This window comes from Pelobates fuscus, chromosome 12, assembly GCF_036172605.1.
Source record: "Pelobates fuscus isolate aPelFus1 chromosome 12, aPelFus1.pri, whole genome shotgun sequence".
Classification (NCBI taxonomy): Eukaryota; Metazoa; Chordata; class Amphibia; order Anura; family Pelobatidae; genus Pelobates; species Pelobates fuscus.
The window spans coordinates 129,894,851-129,912,766 of NC_086328.1; the positions used below are offsets into that span (position 1 = coordinate 129,894,851).

At 36.4% G+C, this 17,916-nt stretch overlaps 1 protein-coding gene across 5 annotated transcripts in view; it reads left to right on the forward strand.

Moving 5' to 3' along the window:
- The first annotated feature begins 3,047 nt into the window (after positions 1-3,047).
- Positions 3,048-17,916, forward strand: part of PAX6 (paired box 6) — a 29,322-nt gene continuing 14,453 nt past the window's right edge. Inside the window, exons 1-7 of one of the 5 annotated variants that reach the window (XM_063438549.1) lie at positions 3,048-3,565; positions 6,728-6,802; positions 7,371-7,425; positions 12,622-12,752; positions 13,290-13,331; positions 13,423-13,638; positions 14,647-14,797. In XM_063438549.1, the coding sequence (XP_063294619.1) occupies positions 7,416-7,425; positions 12,622-12,752; positions 13,290-13,331; positions 13,423-13,638; positions 14,647-14,797 (550 nt within the window). In that variant the 5' untranslated portion in view covers positions 3,048-3,565; positions 6,728-6,802; positions 7,371-7,415. Of the gene's footprint in view, positions 3,566-6,727; positions 6,803-7,370; positions 7,426-12,621; positions 12,753-13,289; positions 13,332-13,422; positions 13,639-14,646; positions 14,813-17,916 lie in introns of all 5 variants that reach the window. The other 4 variants (XM_063438548.1, XM_063438551.1, XM_063438550.1 and 1 more) reach the window with 4 other exon arrangements.

Below are 17,916 nucleotides of genomic sequence, written 5' to 3' on the forward strand. Positions count from 1 at the left end.
AGATTATAAATAGATTATAGATAGATAGATAGAAAGACAGATAGATAGATAGATAGATAGATAGATAGATAGATAGATAGATAGATACATACATAGATTATAAATAGATGATAGATAGATAGATAGATAGATAGATAGATAGACAGACAGACAGACAGACAGACAGACAGATAGATAGATAGAAGATAGATAGATAGATAGATATATAGATAGATAGATAGATAGATAGATAGATAGATAGATAGATAGATAGATAGATAGAAGATATATAGATTATAGATAGATAGATAGATAGATAGAAAGATATATAGATTATAGATAGATTGTAGATAGATAGATAGATAGATAGATAGATAGATAGATAGATAGAAAGATAGATAGATTATAGATGGATTGTAGATAGATAGATAGATAGAAAGATAGATAGATTATAGATAGATTATAGATAGATTGTAGATAGATAGGTAGATAGATAGATAGATTATAAATAGACAGACAACACAAAAATAAAATATAATATAAGAGAATGGTCAGCCTCTTTAAATAATTCTGCCTGCCTTAACCCATCCTTGTATTGCTCACCTAATCCTGGTGCGATTAATAGGTCTGTTAACCTGTACATAGCCAGAGGCCACGTGTGTTGTAATCAAAATATTGAAATATTTACACCATTCCTATAGAACACTGAAAGCTTCCCTTAGATAAACATATGGCTATTACAACTAGTTATATTCCCACTGTCACACAACACATGCTAGAATACCCAGTAAATACAGATTGAAACATAATATACCACATACATACATACATACATACTGACACACATATACATACATCTACACACATATATATAGATACATTTCTATACATATTCACACATACACACATATATACAAATACACACACACACACATATATATATACATAAACACACATACATACAGAGACATACAGAGACACACACATACACAGACACACGCACACACACCTTGCAGTCCTGAGCAGGTTATCAGGTGAAGGATTAGGGTATAAGGATGCTATCTAGAAATCAGTGGAGGGCATCCTCCTTCCACACTAAGGGAGGGGGTGTACTCCACATATTTGCATAAAAAGAAACTCAAAGGGAGCCCTCGGAGTTTTAGGGGCCGAGAAAGGACAGTGCAATGACAGGCAGGCAGCTCATTATCCGGCTCCCATTCAGCAGGCCTTTCACTAACATGCAAACTCTCTGGCAGAGTCGTTTGTCTCGTCATTGTACTGTATTTGAGAATGCAATGCTTGTCAGGCCTCTTATTCACTTCCCAGATACTTTATTGATGAGCTGTGACTTTTAGCACTTTCACACGTCAAATAAAGTCAAGTGTATGCTATCTAATGCTTCATTTTGGGCGCTCAAATCCCACTTTCCCTTTTAAGAATCTGGGTTTCTTTCACTTTCCTCAAGCGTTCTATTTTATATATTTGTCCCCTAAGTGTTCTAGACTGTTTCAAAGAGACTATGGCTGCACCCCAAGATCAAGCTGGTGTTCTCAATGTAACCTCGATTCTCTCCCCCAGGGGTTTCCTTTGTGTGGACTGATGTGAATCTTAATATTGCACCATTTAACAATAAGTTCTCTGTGGTGTGTGGGCAATACAGCAAATCTATTTACTTACTTTCCCCTGAGTTTCTGTCAGCTTCGCGGCCTAGTCTCCATTAGTAAATTCATAATTGGAATCAGAATGTTAAAAAAAAATAATAATAATAATCTGTATCTTCTTTTGAAATCATGGACAAGTTCATTTTCAGTTTAGAAAAATCAAAATACCCTGAAACAAAGTACACAATGTTTTGAAAGAACTGATAATAGCAAATAAATACATAAAAAAACAACAACATATAAAATTACTAAAATAAATATGAATTAAAAATATTAAGGAAGGGAGGTACAGAAAGGCAAGCATTGCATGGTCTAAAGGTTTAAAGCGTCCTGTAGTTACATTTCTGGGTCAGATCTGATTGGCCAACTATGTATACTGCTCTAATTAATGAATACAAAAAAATAAACCTTAAAAAAAAAAGTTCAAGATTAAAATACTATATATATTTAGATATAATCGCCTCTAGTATAACTCAGAAAGCAAAACAGTCAACATAGGACACGTGGGAGAAGTTTGCAAATGTTGACTTAGTTCACTAGCTCTCAGGACATCAAACTCCTTCTTAGACTAACACTGGTCATTTACATCTCTGCTACTGTTCCTTTAAGAAAAGTGCAATTCTTGGTTAGCTGGGGGGTAGATCGCAGTTTGCAAAGCGCCTGCCTTACATATTTCCCCCTTTTTACATGTGAATGATATTTTTGGTTATCTCCATTGTTTTCTTAAGGCTTTCTGTGGAAATGCAAATGGGCCTCTATTCACATCCAAAAATCTCCTTCCCAACAATATACCGCTTACAAGGAAAATGATTTAATTCCCACTGTGAGCACTAAGCTATTACAGTTACCACATTTGTTCTAAAGAAAGCTGTTGGTGTAAGGTAGTGATGCCTTTTAGTTGCTCAAAATCAAAACAAAAAACAAACAAACAAATGAATTAAAATAAATAAACACAACATGTAGGTATTGGGAAAAAAAATTGCATAATAAAAAAAAAATCCTTCATGAGATGGTAAAAAGTTGGAGTCGAGCCAAATGTGTTCAATCCACAAAACAAAAAAAAACAAAAAAATTAAATTGCAAAAATGTCAAATTGCAACAAATGTCAATCCGTCCACACACCACAAAAAAAAAAAAAAAAATAAAATATGATGTTAATGAAAAAAATAAATTAATTTAAAAAAAATAATACAGTGTTGCAATTTGGGCTCACACACACATTTGTGAGTGGCTAAAAGGGACAGAGAGAGAGGGAGAATCCATGAAAATGACCCCAAAAAATCTTAGCACTGAACAATCAACTGTATTCCTAATGAAATAGCAGAGCCAATGGAACCAGGCATGGGATAGGGCAGCCAATAGACTGATGGCAGGCTAGCCCCAGTGCTTTGCATAAAGCAATATTTTGTGTGTAAGTCACAGCACTGCATTTGCATGTGAGGAGTGATTAGTGGGTTTGAAAGCAGGCTCTGGTTGAGCCTCAGTTCCCGCTCTGTTCAAGTAGCAGGAGGAAGTGTTTTGCTAGGAGATGATGATTGAGGTCATGCTTTGCTAATGGGCCAGTAAAAGAACTGTGGAGGCGAGGCACATTGAGCAGGGACACATACATTATAACACTGGAATCATCATTCTAGGTGTGCACTGTGCCTGTATACTGCACTCACACACTGCCTCTCCCGTGATACAGTGACAGCCCCTCTCACTGCCAATCTCTGTCTGTCCCTCAGAAACCCAGCAAGGGCTCATCATCTCTGGGAGCAACAAACCGCTTTATTCCCTTACAAAACTCTTTTTAAAAAAAAAAAAAAAAACCAAGAGGAGAGACAATCAAAAAAACAACAACACAACAACAACAGCTTCTTATCGGAGCTGCTCCACTAACTATTCTTCAAAGGATCCTGACAGCAAGAAAATGTTTCACACAGGTGAGTTATTTCCCTTCCTTGCAATGGTGCACTTCCTGAACACATTCCATCCTTGATCACATTTTATTTTAATTTCTTGCATGCTTCTGTATTTGTGCTGTGTTTATTTGTGTTTATTTTTTGTGTGTGTTATTATTTGTGGCATTTGAAAGGAACATTGAGGGTTGTGTGGTGATGCTGGTAGTTGGCTGTGATAGATTTCTGAAGCACAAAGGCAGCTAAACTGGTTTTTGATGTTTATTGTGAAACCATAGCAGGGTGTATAGTGTTACTGGACCTATAGAGTGTGTGCTCTTGGCAGAGTCCTATGGCTGCTGATTAGTGTATGTGTGAATTGGACACTCTGCGTCTGCAATGCTAGGGCAGTTATTCTCTAACCAGCTGGGTGTATAGAGCAGGGTGAGCTGCTGTAAGCTCCCCACATTACCCCCTGTCCTTTTAGGATCACTGAATTCTAACGATGGTGTTACTATATAACGCATTATACTTCCATAGGGGCCAGGGGGGGTTATTAAGGCAGAGCCTTGGATTCTGCAGATTGGATAAGAAATTAAAAAATATATATTAATTGCATTACATTTTATCATTCATTTAATGAGAAGCACGTGGTTTTTTGTATAATCTCCTTTTATTTTACTATTTACTATCATATATTTTTTCCCATTTTTTATTTAAATTTTCCCAAATATCATGCATTAGTTTATTTAATTATTTAGTTACACTTTTTTTTTTATCAGTGTCTTGCATTAATTTTATTTGTAAACATTGAACATATTAAACTCCAGCCTTAGAACCACTGTATTTAAAGTGATTTCAATAACAGACAAACATAACAATGTTTCCTAGAAAGTTTAATTCGAATTATAAGCCCCCTCCCCTCCCCCACCCCCATATCTCTCTTATTAAGAAAGGGTCAATATTTTTTTAAAATATACAAATATTGCCTTGTCTTTAAAAAATATGTCATCTGTACTGACAGCATATTAAAAGTGTGAATGGAAACATATCTATTTATATGTTCTAGAGTAAAATGGGGACATTACTAGCTGTTTGTATACTTTTTAGCATTTTGTTTATAAAGAAACAATCAAAACCAAAAGTTACATTTTTCCTTCAAAACAATCAGGAAGTGCTTTATGTAAAATCTCTACAGTTACTGTCGCAGAATGTTCACACCACTGGTGTTTTGCAGTTTATCTTTACATTATAAAATTATACTTTTACAAACTATTAAAAACACAAAACTAATGAATGAAGGAATACATAAATGACTGCAACGCCATGTGCTAATTTAACACTCTCGTGGCCAGAGAGATGGGGAAATGTTTGCCATTATATAGCACTCCAAATGTTAATGAAATCTCTGTTTTGTTTTTTTACAAAAAAAATTAAAATGTATTATTTTGTTTTTTTTTTAAGTAAAAAATAATCTGAAGTTAATGTCACTCACCATGTTACAGTGTCTTCGATATTTATATTATTAACAAATATTGTTTATCTATGCCAGATACGAGATAAACAAAGTTATTTGTCACGTTGAATGGGGTAGCTGTGAATCTAGGCCTTGCTTTTAAAGCCAGTGTGTTAGAAGCAGCAAAATGTAGTTTAGTGATCAGTCAAGGTGCACAGATACACGATTTATTTTGGCCAAATCTACAGGGATGTCTGATCACTATATAGATCACTGTGATTATTACATTTTGTGACAGTTTCTGGAGGTGTAGGGAGTTGGGGGGGAGGGAGTGTGTCTCTGTTAAAATAGCAGGCAGAATATATTCTCTTTGCACACTGTATGTTCAGACTGGATTAAGTATTTTGTTATAAGGGAGATTAAGGATGTAAAGGCTGGTGTCTGAGGGTTTGGGACAATTCTTGCAGAACGATATGCATGGCTAGGCTCTGTATGTGTTTACAATGCACTTGCTACTGTTTGTAGAACAATTAATGAAACACGAGGATTTGAAACAGTTCTGTGCTGTGCAGTAAAATTAATCAGAGAAATGGCTTTTAATGGGGTGCAGCTCTGAGTTAACTGTAAGTATACTGTGGTATTTATCCTGCAGTTAACCATTGCAGTAGTATTTACTTGATGTTGTCTACATGCTGAGACAAATGCTAGTTTGATGCGGGGGGTACGTGAGATTACAGAAAAAGGGGAGGGGGGGGCAATGAATTACTTAATTCTAAAATAGATTGCTACAAATGGGAAGAAATCTTATTTTTATAGCTTAGAGAAAAACAAAATGATATTCATTGCTGTCATAAAAGAGTCAGGATGGCTGTTTTGGGGAGAAATTTGAGCCTTTGATTATTTCATTATTTCATCACCCCTTTTTTTTCTTTTCAATTCATTCTTTTTTTTTCTTTCTTTCTTTTTTTTTTCTTCTTCTCCTTTTTACCAACCCTCTTCAATGCTTTCGCTATTGTAATTGTCTCTTTCCAATTGGGTGCCCCTACTGTGCTGTTGTGTAGTTTTACAACCCCTAACAACCCACACCAGTAACACAATTGCCTGCAGAAATTTATAACAAAAAAATGACTTTGCTTACCACTATTAAAGATTCTTTGGGTCACGATTATTATAATCAGTGGGAAAAAAGTGAGTTACATTGCTGCTGGGCTGTGTGTAAGTTACTGAGTGTATTTAATAGCATTCGCCTACTTTGAAGAAAGTTTGAAAGAAAAAAAACAACAAAAAACAAGCAAAACAAAACACTAAAAGCACTGTGAACATTCTGTGTAATTGTGCTGTCCCCCCTCCTGTTTTCACTTTCTGAGGCACTGAGTTGAGATAGACAGCGTGTGTCAATGTAGAGTCCAAAATAGAGGAGCTAAACGACATTAAAAAAAACTTAACTGAAGAGTTTGAAAAAATAAAGAAATTATTCTACAATAAACAAACTTTGATTAAAAAACAAACAAACATATTTAGCTCTTTGACCTGTCTTACAGCCTAATTAGGAGTCAGAGCTTCAGGAAGTGGATTGAGTATTTACTCCATAATTGTAAATATGTATCTTTTTGTTTATATGTTTATTTCTGTTTATTTATTTTTCAAAAACAGAAATAACTTGCGAATGAAATCTGTGTCTGTGGTTGTGCGTGCGTGCGTGCGTGTGAAATGTGCGAATTTAAATATACTTTTAATTTTATTTATCGTAGAGGGAAAACACTAACAGCCATCCAGCAGATGCTGGTGTGGAGTCGACATTTTGGGAAGAGAAACACAGATTTCAGGCAAGTTTCTAAATATTTGTGCTTAGAATGTTGTTTTTGTTTTTTTTTTTTGTTTGTTTTCACCGAGTCTCCTGTTAAAAAAACTTAGTTTAGATCTGTTGTATCTCTAGTCTGATATTATTCATGGATAGTCTTTTCGACATTTAGAAATACACCGGATATTATAAGTTATTTACCCGTCTGTGTTGTCTGTGTTTTTGTATGAGTGCGTGTTTGTGTGTGTATAAGTGTGTGTGTTTTTTTGTATGAGTGCGTGTTTGTGTGTGTATGAGTGTGTGTGTGTGTTTTTGTATGAGTGCGTGTTTGTGTGTGTATCAGTGTGTGTGTGTGTGTGTGTGTGTTTTTGTATGAGTGCGTGTTTGTGTGTGTATGAGTGTGTGTATTTTTGTATGAGTGCGTGTGTGTATCAGTGTGAGTGTGTTCTGTGTGTGTTTTTGTATGAATGCGTGTTTGTTTGTGTGTGTGTGTGTGTGTGTGTGTGTGTGAGTGTGTAGGGGGTGGGTACGAGTTCAGTCAAGGCCTTAAATGAGTTTCCTAATTAATTGGAAAATGTGTTATTTATTAATAGAATTCCATAGAACTGCCACGTGGGATTTGGTTGCAACTTTTCAACATGCAAAACAGTGAGTAATTACTTGTGATTTCGATATATTGAGAGATGTTACTGTGAAATTGTATCACTTTTTTGGAGATCTAAGAGATTATCGATACATTGAGCTTTGTGATTTACCTGATGGTCCCTAATACTCTATAGAGGCCAGGGCTGGAGAGAGATGTTTGGGAACATTATTCAGATGGGGTCCCGAAGGTCCTTGCTATGGTCCCCATTGGTTTAAAAAGCTAATAGTTGTTTTTGTGTTTAATTCGGATTGTGTGCTGGAGATGTCCTCGGGGTCATGGTCCTTGCAGGTCCATAGTGTGTTAATCAGGTTTGACTGAGTTTGATGGTTTTTATATTGCTGCTATGGTCCCCTATATCTATCTCTCCTACATGGGACTGGCAGGGTTAATTACTAGTTACAATGTAACAACATTAAATACCTACTCACATTCATAAAACTGAATGTATGTGTAAATATATATACAATATATACTATACTACCTGTATAATATATATACTAATGTAATATCTTATTCTCTGTATGTGTGTGTGTGTGTGTGTGTGTGTGTAAATATATCTACTAATGTAATCTCTTATTGTCTATATGTGTGTGTGTGTGTGTGTGTGTGTGTGTGTGTGTGTGTGTGTAAATCTATACACTATACAATATATACTAATGTAATCTCTTATTGTCTGTATGTGTGTGTGTGTGTGTGTGTGTGTGTAAATATATCTACTAATGTAATCTCTTATTGTCTATATGTGTGTGTGTGTGTGTGTGTGTGTGTGTGTGTGTAAATCTATACACTATACAATATATACTAATGTAATCTCTTATTGTCTGTATGTGTGTATATATATGTTTGTGTCTGTGTGTTTGTGTGTGTGTGTAAATATATATACTATACACTATATACAAATGTAATCTCTTATTGTCTGTATGTATGTGTGTGTGTGTGTGTGTGTGTGTGTGTAAATATATATACTATACACTATATACTAATGTAAACTCTTATTGCCTGTATGTATATATGTTTGTGTGTGTGTGTAAATATATATACACTATAAAATATATACTAATGTAATCTCTTATTGTCTGTATGTATGTATGTGTGAGTGTGTGTGTGTGTAAATATATATACTATACACTATATACTAATGTAAACTCGTATTGTCTGTATGTATATATATGTTTGTGTGTGTGTGTAAATATATATACACTATACAATATATACTAATGTAATCTCTTATTTTCTGTCTATATATGTGTGTGTGTGTGTGTGTAAATATATATATACTATAAAATATATACTAATGTAAACTCTTATTGTCTGTATGTATATGTGTGCGTGTGCGTGTGCGTGTGTGTGTAAATATATAATAAGTATATTGCGAGAGTTGTGTGGAGCAGCGCTGTATACTCATATAGTGTCTATCGATATTTAATAAATACGACGAGGTGATTCATTGTATTCAGAAGTACACGCTCTGTCCCCATAGACCGTCATTCAAAATTTCAAAAATAAAGCTGTGTATTACATTCACGTTATTCCATATCTCCAGTAATTAAAATAGCGATATATAGTAATTAATATTTATCATCCATGTGCGATAGTTCCATCCATATCACACATGGTGTTTGGAGAGACTGACGCTCTCTGCTGTAAATACAAATCATTTCATGGTGCAGACATTTATTCTGTTCATTTATAGAAATCACATTAAATGACATACTGGACCCTGGAAAACCAGAGAAATCTCAATGTATCCATTCTGGTAAAATATTTTATAAATAAATAAATAGCAGAGTAACAGTGCAGAAAGCGGAGGTTCTCATTTCGTTCAGTTATTTAATCCTGATGCTCTAGCTGTGTGTGGAAGATGATTTATTAACGTTAATGTACGAACAGGATGTGCAGATTATGCGCCATTGACGCACTTTGTCACAATCTCATCTCTCCCATTAGATCAGTGCTTTGTACACCCTGTATTTAACTAAACCGAGAATTCTGCTGATTGGTACATTTGACACCAAAATAGGCGAGTTGGGTTTCCTTTGAGGCTATTTTATTATTGTGGAATTATTTGGTTAAATCTCCCCACTGTAACTTTGTTCGGTGCCAGAGGGTTGTGCAAGAATTGTACACGATGCTTTACCGATCCCACCCGGTGTGAGAGGATTTTATATGCGTTGTAAATATCTATTGAAATGATATAAATCGCCAGGAAGTAATTAGCTCACATTGTACTCTGTATCTGAAGGGGGGCTGGCTACATTTAGAAATTCTCATAAAAATCAACTTTTAATGTTAATAACTTTGACTTTAAAATTCCTTGACTATTTCAAAAAAATGAACTAAAGCATAAAATATATATTTGTTTGTGTTTATAATAATTATTAGCAAGAAAGAATGCATTAATCACGTTCAGCCATCATTTATGAGATAATAACTAAACTGTGAAACTCGTACATTGAACCAGGAACTGGCCAGGAATTGTTATAATCTCGTTTTCATGGTTGGAGAATTCATTTATTTATTTTTAATTTAGGCTATTTGGCATTATATTTACGAATCCCTGGTCAATTCTCCACAACTCCCTGTCTATGGAATCCGCGTCAGTGACTTATAATGACTTCACAGACAAGTCTGAGAATTTAGGTTACATTTTTTTTTGTATTATTATTATTATTAAAATGAAAATCTCCTTTTTTTTCTTTTTCATTCCTCTTTTTCCACCTAAAATTTCCAATTCGATATTTACCTTATTATATTCTTAGATATTTTTTTAATAAGATATAGGTAGATTTTTAAATTATTATTATTTTTTTTTTTTTTTTTAGCAAAAAACAAAATTAAAATTAAATACGAAAAATATATGTTCACTAAAAAAAACAAGAAAAAACAAACAAACCCCCCAGAAATGTATCCCTGGCAGAGAAATGGTTAATAGTAGAGAGGCGTCGATCTATCAATGACAAACCCAGAACAGTCTTTATTTGAGAGCTAAAACCAGGCATAATGCCGCTTCCAGCTCCAAATGCCATTACAAGGTGCCTTGTGATCTCCACTTCAAAAACCTACATAATAATATTTGGGTGAGACTTTTTGGGGGGTTAGTGTAAAGGTCGACACTGGCTCTCCAGCCTTTGTGTTAATAACTCCTGTGTGTATATAGATTCAGAGCTTTCAAATTGACACCATATGTTCTCTTATTAGATGACTAGTTGTACAATACAAGGAGGCTAATCATGGCCACTGGGCAGAGATCTACCGCTCTCCCAGGGGAAATTATATCATGATTAAGGCTTAACCTTTTAAGTGAAATTTTAGTTTTGCTTTTGTCAATGTCATTTTTAAGTTGATAAATAGTCTTCACCAATGACATTCCAAGAGATAGGGAGGCTGACAGCTCCCTACAGCAGCCACATTGTAGCTAAAGACTCCGAATATTTATTGATATGTGGACAAGCCTTTAAAGATGTTTAATGAGAGAAGTTTTACCCTCCATTGTAATCTGAAAACAGACAGCAAGGGAATTAATCTTATTCAATAAACACACCGCTACATATAGAAAACAGCACGAATTTATTGGGTAAAATAAACATAAATAGAATTAGAATTCTGTTTAAAAAAATCACAAGTTCCAAGTCTTGGGGAAAAAAGAAAAAAAAAAGAGAGGAGAGAGAGAGAGAGAGAGAAAGAGAGAGAGAGAAAGAGAGAGAGAGAGGGGTCACCTTGAAACTAGGGGTGTCAGGCTAAAATGATATATTATCATAGCAAATCTGCTAAAACCAAAAACAACACGTGAAAAAATAGTAATAATATAAAGAATGTATAAACCATAATATGAATTGTAAAAATAAAGTTAACGAGTGTCACTTTGTATCCTTTTTCTGATGACCTCTCCCACCCCAGCCTTGTGCCCATCTTGCCCCCTATAGCTCCATCATTTCTTTTTTCTTATTTTTGTTTTTTTCCCCCTTGAAGTAAAATTGCAGCACCCTTAGATTGTATCTGAGTGATACCCAAATGAAGACAGAGAGGGTCGTTTTTTTGTTTTTTTTTATCATTGGTACCATTTGTCCTGACGATGCAATTTGCAGAAGCAGAGGACTGTCACGAAGTGACAAGCCTGCCACTAGCACTTCCACTGATCTTTTCAATTAGCCTTCCATGCATGATCTGGGGCGACTTCCGCCTATTTCCAGAAATTAAACTCAAACTTGACGTGCATCTAGTTTTATTTTTAAAGACAAATGTCAGGGAGGCTCATCATATTTTCCTCCTCTTCTATATTTGGAGCTTATTTATTGCTAAGAAGCCAGAGCTCTTCCAAGTGGATGTATTAGCAGTCTGAGAACACAGTCAGCTCTTCTCCAGGGGAACACATTCTGGAACTGAACCTTCAGGTTGGGGATTTTAATCAACTAACTGCTAATAACTCATTAAGGCATTCACCAAAAAAGGGATGGCATCATAAGGCAATGTCTGCAGAAGAATTTAATGGTATTTATAAAATGGGTTAAAGTAGATTAGCCTCAGATTACTAGAAGATCTTAAAATACAGATCTGGTATTATTTTGATCTGTTAGTGACATATAGTGGGGTTTGGCCAGAGATACAATGTATCCTATATCTCCATCTCTTCAGTCTTCGTCTGATGGGGTAATTTGAAATAGGAAAATTGTGGCGTTTCCCTTGAAAGGAAAAAAATATATATTTATATTTCTGTTTGCTATAAAAAAAAAAATGTGTTGAAGAATTTTTTTTTTTTAATGCTCTTAAATATTGGATTGTATTAATTGACGGGATTATAGAGGATGTGATTTTTTTTCAGTTCTGAATTAGGAATAAATTAAGAAAATTAGTCAGATTTTTTTAATGATGATCTTTTTTATGGTTTGGAGTTAATATCGTTTGGTCAGATTTTTTTGTGATTGTTTTGTAAATATTTAAGCTTTTTAGTCTGGTTTTATAATGTGGGCAATTCGTTAGCTACTGTGTCTGTTGTGCTGCCTTTAGTTTGTATTTTATATTTTATTTCTGTTTTAGTTTATTGTGATTAATATTATTTTTGTTATTGTTTTGTATTAATATTGTTATTTTTTGGGGGGGGGGGGAGGGGGATGTGAAAGTGGTGGCAATGGGTTGGATGGGTGTTTGGCTGTGTGAAGTTTCAGTAGCATCCCAAGCATGTAAATCCTTTCTGTCCCCAGGTCACAGTGGAGTTAACCAGCTTGGTGGAGTGTTTGTGAACGGTAGACCTTTGCCAGATTCTACCAGACAAAAAATTGTTGAGCTGGCTCACAGTGGAGCAAGACCTTGTGATATCTCCAGAATACTCCAGGTGAACAGGCTTAGTGCCTTCAAACTCCCCTTACTAGCTTTGGCTACAATGTTGCAACCCATCTGTCACTTACACTGTAAACATTCTACCAGAATAAATATTGTTCCATCTGTTTGAAAAACAATATACATCTGCTTAAACAATGTATATGTAGCGATTCAAATAGACGCTTTTATAAGGGCACTGTAATAGCTGTTTTATTTATTTGATTTTGTTGTAATAGCATAGTAATTGGCATGACTAAGTGTTTCCCTGTGCCTGAAAGCATATCCCTGTATGGTGTGGCTCTTAAATAATCGCCCTCATTATGAAATTCATAAAATTTAGTATAGTATAATATATATATATATTTTCTGTATTATGTTAATTATTAGCTAAGCCGTTGGCATTTTTTAAAGTCATAATAATATATATATATAATTTATCTGTTTTTTTTTAATTATATAGATTTATATATTTCTTAGTTTGTAGGGCCAAAAAAAATGTAATTTTAAGAAAAAGTTCTCATACCATTTAAGGTATATTTTTGTATTATAGAGCCATGCAGATGCAAAAGGCCAAGTACTGGATAGTCAAAACGTAAGCTGTCATTGTTTAATGCATATTATAACATTGTATCACTGTCTTGAAATTATTAATAATGTGATTTGTTGTCATTCTCTCTATTCAGGTGTCCAACGGGTGTGTGAGTAAGATTTTGGGGAGATATTACGAGACTGGATCCATCAGACCCAGGGCAATCGGGGGCAGTAAGCCTAGAGTTGCAACGCCAGAGGTGGTTAGCAAGATTGCTCAGTATAAGAGGGAGTGCCCATCCATTTTTGCTTGGGAAATTCGAGACAGGTTGCTGTCTGAGGGAGTCTGTACCAACGACAACATACCTAGTGTAAGTGAAACCTCTCCTGGGGGGGTCATGGGGAGAGTCTCCGGGAATTGGGATACCTCTCTTTGGGGGGGGGGGTGGGGGGGATCATGGGGCGATACTCCATTCAGGAATTGGGGTACCTCTCTTGGGGGGGGAGGAGGGGGATCATGGGGAGATACTCCATTCAGGAATTGGGGTACCTCTCCTGGGGGGGGGTCATGGGGAGAGTCTCCAGGAACTGGGGTACCTCTCCTTGGGGGAGAGGGGGGGGGGATTAATGGGGATATACTCAATTCAGGAGTTGGGGTACCTCTCCTGGGGGGATCATAGGGAGAGTCTCCAGGAATTGGGGTACCTCTCCTGGGGGGATCATGGGGAGAGTCTCTAGGAATTGGGATACCTCTCCTGGGGGATGGGGGGTCATGGGGAGAGTCTCTAGGAATTGGGGTACCTCTTCTGGAGGGGGGGGAGGGAGGATCATGGGGAGAGTCTACAGGAATGGGGAAGTCAGGTATTTTTTCTTGTATTGTATTACTGAACAGAAAGGGTTAACCTGTATTAGCAGAGAATCCTTGTGATTCGGAACCTGATACTTAGTTGCTGGGGAATGTGCATTAATTCTTCTTTAGGATGCTTTGCAATGCCTTGGACTTGGTTCTGGCACTCAAAAGGTTAAAATAATAACAATACAAATAATAATAATAATAATAATAATGACAACAGCATATTTAAGATATTAATTCATATTTTAGGTGGTAGATAAATTGTTTATGAATGAATGGGTTAAAATGCAAATAAATGAAGACTATAGAATATTATTATTGTCATGATTTATTATTATTATTATTTTCTTATTAATATTCATTATTATTTTGTTGTTATTATTAATATTTAATATTATTATGATGCCATTTTTGAGGCTGAGTTTGCTGAAAGGAAGCAGGAGAGTTGGTAGCTGGGCCCCTAGGGGCCGCTTTGCGGTTGCTGTATGTCGCGATATGACTGGAGCTATCGCGATTTGTCTTACAGGTATCATCCATAAACAGAGTCCTCCGCAACCTGGCGAGCGAAAAGCAACAGATGGGCGCAGATGGCATGTATGACAAGCTGAGAATGCTGAATGGGCAGACTGGCACCTGGGGTACCCGGCCTGGGTGGTACCCGGGCACATCAGTGCCAGGTCAGCCTACACAGGGTAAATACATGGGCTATCTGTATACTGTACTGGTATGGGGGAAGGAGAGGGCCAGCATTGAAACAGATACATAGACAGACAGAGAGAGAGAGAGACAGACAGACAGAGAGAGAAACAGATAGATAATGGATAGATAGATGGATAGACAGATAGATAGATAGATAGATAGATAGATAGATAGATAGATAGATAGATAGATAGATAGATAATGGATAGATAGATAGATAGATAGATAGATAGATAGATAGAGGACATTGTTGTGTATTGTACACGCACTATATAATGTACAAAGATATTTAATATGTTTTATATCTATTATATTATGCTTATATTTTATATACTTTATTTACCATAAATAATTGCAGACCATGAGAAATGCTGTAAATTTTATACTCTCATGAGATCGATAGACAATAGATAGAGAGAAAGAGAGAGAGCGAGATAGAGAGACAGAGAAAGAGACAGAGAGAGAGAAAGAGAGAGAAAGAGACAGAGAGAGAGAAAGAGACAGAGAGAGAGAAAGAGAGAGAGAGAGAAAGATAGATAGATAGATAGATAGATAGATAGATAGATAGATAGATAGATAGATAGATAGATAGTTAGAGATAATTTACCACTGCTTTTCATTGTGTTGTTTGCATATAAATCAATAGTAAATAATTAATATAAATCATATCATTGTGTTAAATAGAAAAATGTAATGCAGTAAGTTCCAATGTGAGTTAATTTTGTGATATAAATGTATCTTTAGTTCGGCTGCAGCCGGTAAATGTAAAGGAAGTCTGTCTGTCTGTCAGCCTGAACCGATTTATCGATGATTTATATCGATGATTTATATCGTTATAGTTACACATAGGACAAATACACAATAGATTTAGTGATTAAACAACAGATCAGATATGCACCCACACAATATAATAATAATAATAATAATAATAATCATCATCATAATAGTAAAAAAACAAGTAAATGTAGCCAGTTATTCTCACCAACACAATGTACACCACTTTCAATTAACATTTTAAAATCATCAATAGAACCTTAGTAAATATTATAGTCTGCTCGCACTGTTTCAGGCGATGTTTGGTCTTACCGGCCGATACTGTAACAGGGTTTGTGCGATGGGGAGAGTGACAGTGTATCAGGAGTAATATAGTATTAACATTGCATTAATGGGGCACTATATGCTGAGTACTGGCAGTTATAGGAGTAATTGGGGCAGTATTTGTATTGCTGAGGTGGTGGTGGGTTACAATTGGGGGCATTATTTGTATTGCTGTGGTGGTGGTGGGGTACGATGGGTAATTGGGGGCAGTATTTGTATTGCTGTGGTGGTGGGGTACGATGGTAATTGGGGGCAGTGTTTGTATTGCTGTGGTGGTGGGTGACTAGGGGGTATAATTGGGGACAGTATTTGCATTGCTGTGGTGGTGGTGGTTGTGGGGTACTATGGATAATTGGGGGCAGTATTTGCATTGCTGTGGTGGTGGGGTACTGTGGATAATTGGGGACAGTATTTGTATTGCTGAGGTGGTGGTGGGGTACGATGGGTAATTGTGTGCAGTATTTGTATTGCTGTGGTGGTCGGGTGGAGGGTGGGTGCAGATTTTATTTGGCTGTATTGTGGGGCACTATCTCTGCTGAAGGGTTGGTGGAGCAGTATGCCTATTGCTGGGGCAGTAAAGCAGTATTTCTACCTCTGGGGTGTCTTTTGTTGGGGCAGTATGCCTATTGCTAAGGGTGGTGGGCACTGGGCAGTATGTCTGTTGTTGGGGAAGTGGGGTAGTATCTGTTGGTGGGAGCCACTCTCTCTATTTCTGGAGCAGTGGGGGCAGAATCTGAATATTAGTATTTGTGGTGGGGGGTTGCAGTTGTTTTTTCTAATGATTATGTCATTAATAGACTGCAGTGTTGATTTTCTGGTGATAGATCTATCAGGATGCATATGGAGATTGGGAGGGTTATTTTCTGTACAAGGGGTGGATAGAATCGATGGATAGAGTAGTAGCCATATTCCAATGGGGCAGTATTTCTCCTGCTGTTGTGGTGGTCCTGCAGTGTAGTATTAGCTATAGCTGTAATATATAATGCCACAAAGCTGTAGGTTTAATATATAATGCCCCATGGGTGTAGGTGTAATAGATTAGTACCTATAGCTGGAGGGCAGTATCTCAGGACCAGTAGATGTGGGGCACCTTCCCCTGTGGGGCTATATATTACACCTTCCCCTGTAGGGTAATATATCGCACCTTCCCCTGTAGGGTAATATATCTCACCTCCCCATGTAGGGTATTATATCACAATTTCCCTGTAGGGTAATATATCTCACCTCCCCCCGTAGGGTATTATATCACAATTTCCCTTTAGGGTAATATATCTCACCTTCCCCTGTGGGGCAATATATCTCACCTTCCCTTGTAGGGTAATATATTACACCTCCCCCTGTAGGGTAATATATCACACCTCCCCCTGTAGGGTAATATATCCCACCTTTCCCTGTAGGGTAATATATTACTCCTTCCCCTGTAGGGTAATATATCACACCTCCCCCTGTAGGGTAATATATTACACCTTCCCCTTTAGGGTAATATATCACACCTTCCCCTGTAGGGTAATATATTATACCTTCCCCTGTAGAGTAATATATCACACCTCCCCGTAGGGTAATATATTACACCTTCCCCTGTAGGGTAATATATTATACCTTCCCCTGTAGGGTAATATATTATACCTTCCCCTGTAGGGTAATATATCACACCTCCCCGTAGGGTAATATATTACACCTTCCCCCGTAGGGTAATATATCACACCTTCCCCTGTAGGGTAATATATTATACCTTCCCCTGTAGGGTAATATATCTCACCTTCCCCTGTAGGGTAATATATTACACCTTCCCCTGTAGGGTAATATATTATACCTTCCCCTGTAGGGTAATATATTACACCTCCCCGTAGGGTAATATATTACACCTTCCCCTGTAGGGTAATATATTACACCTTCCCCTGTAGGGTAATATATTGCACCTTCCCCTGTAGGGTAATATATTACACCTCCCCCGTAGGGTAATATATTATACCTTCCCCTGTAGGGTAATATATTACAC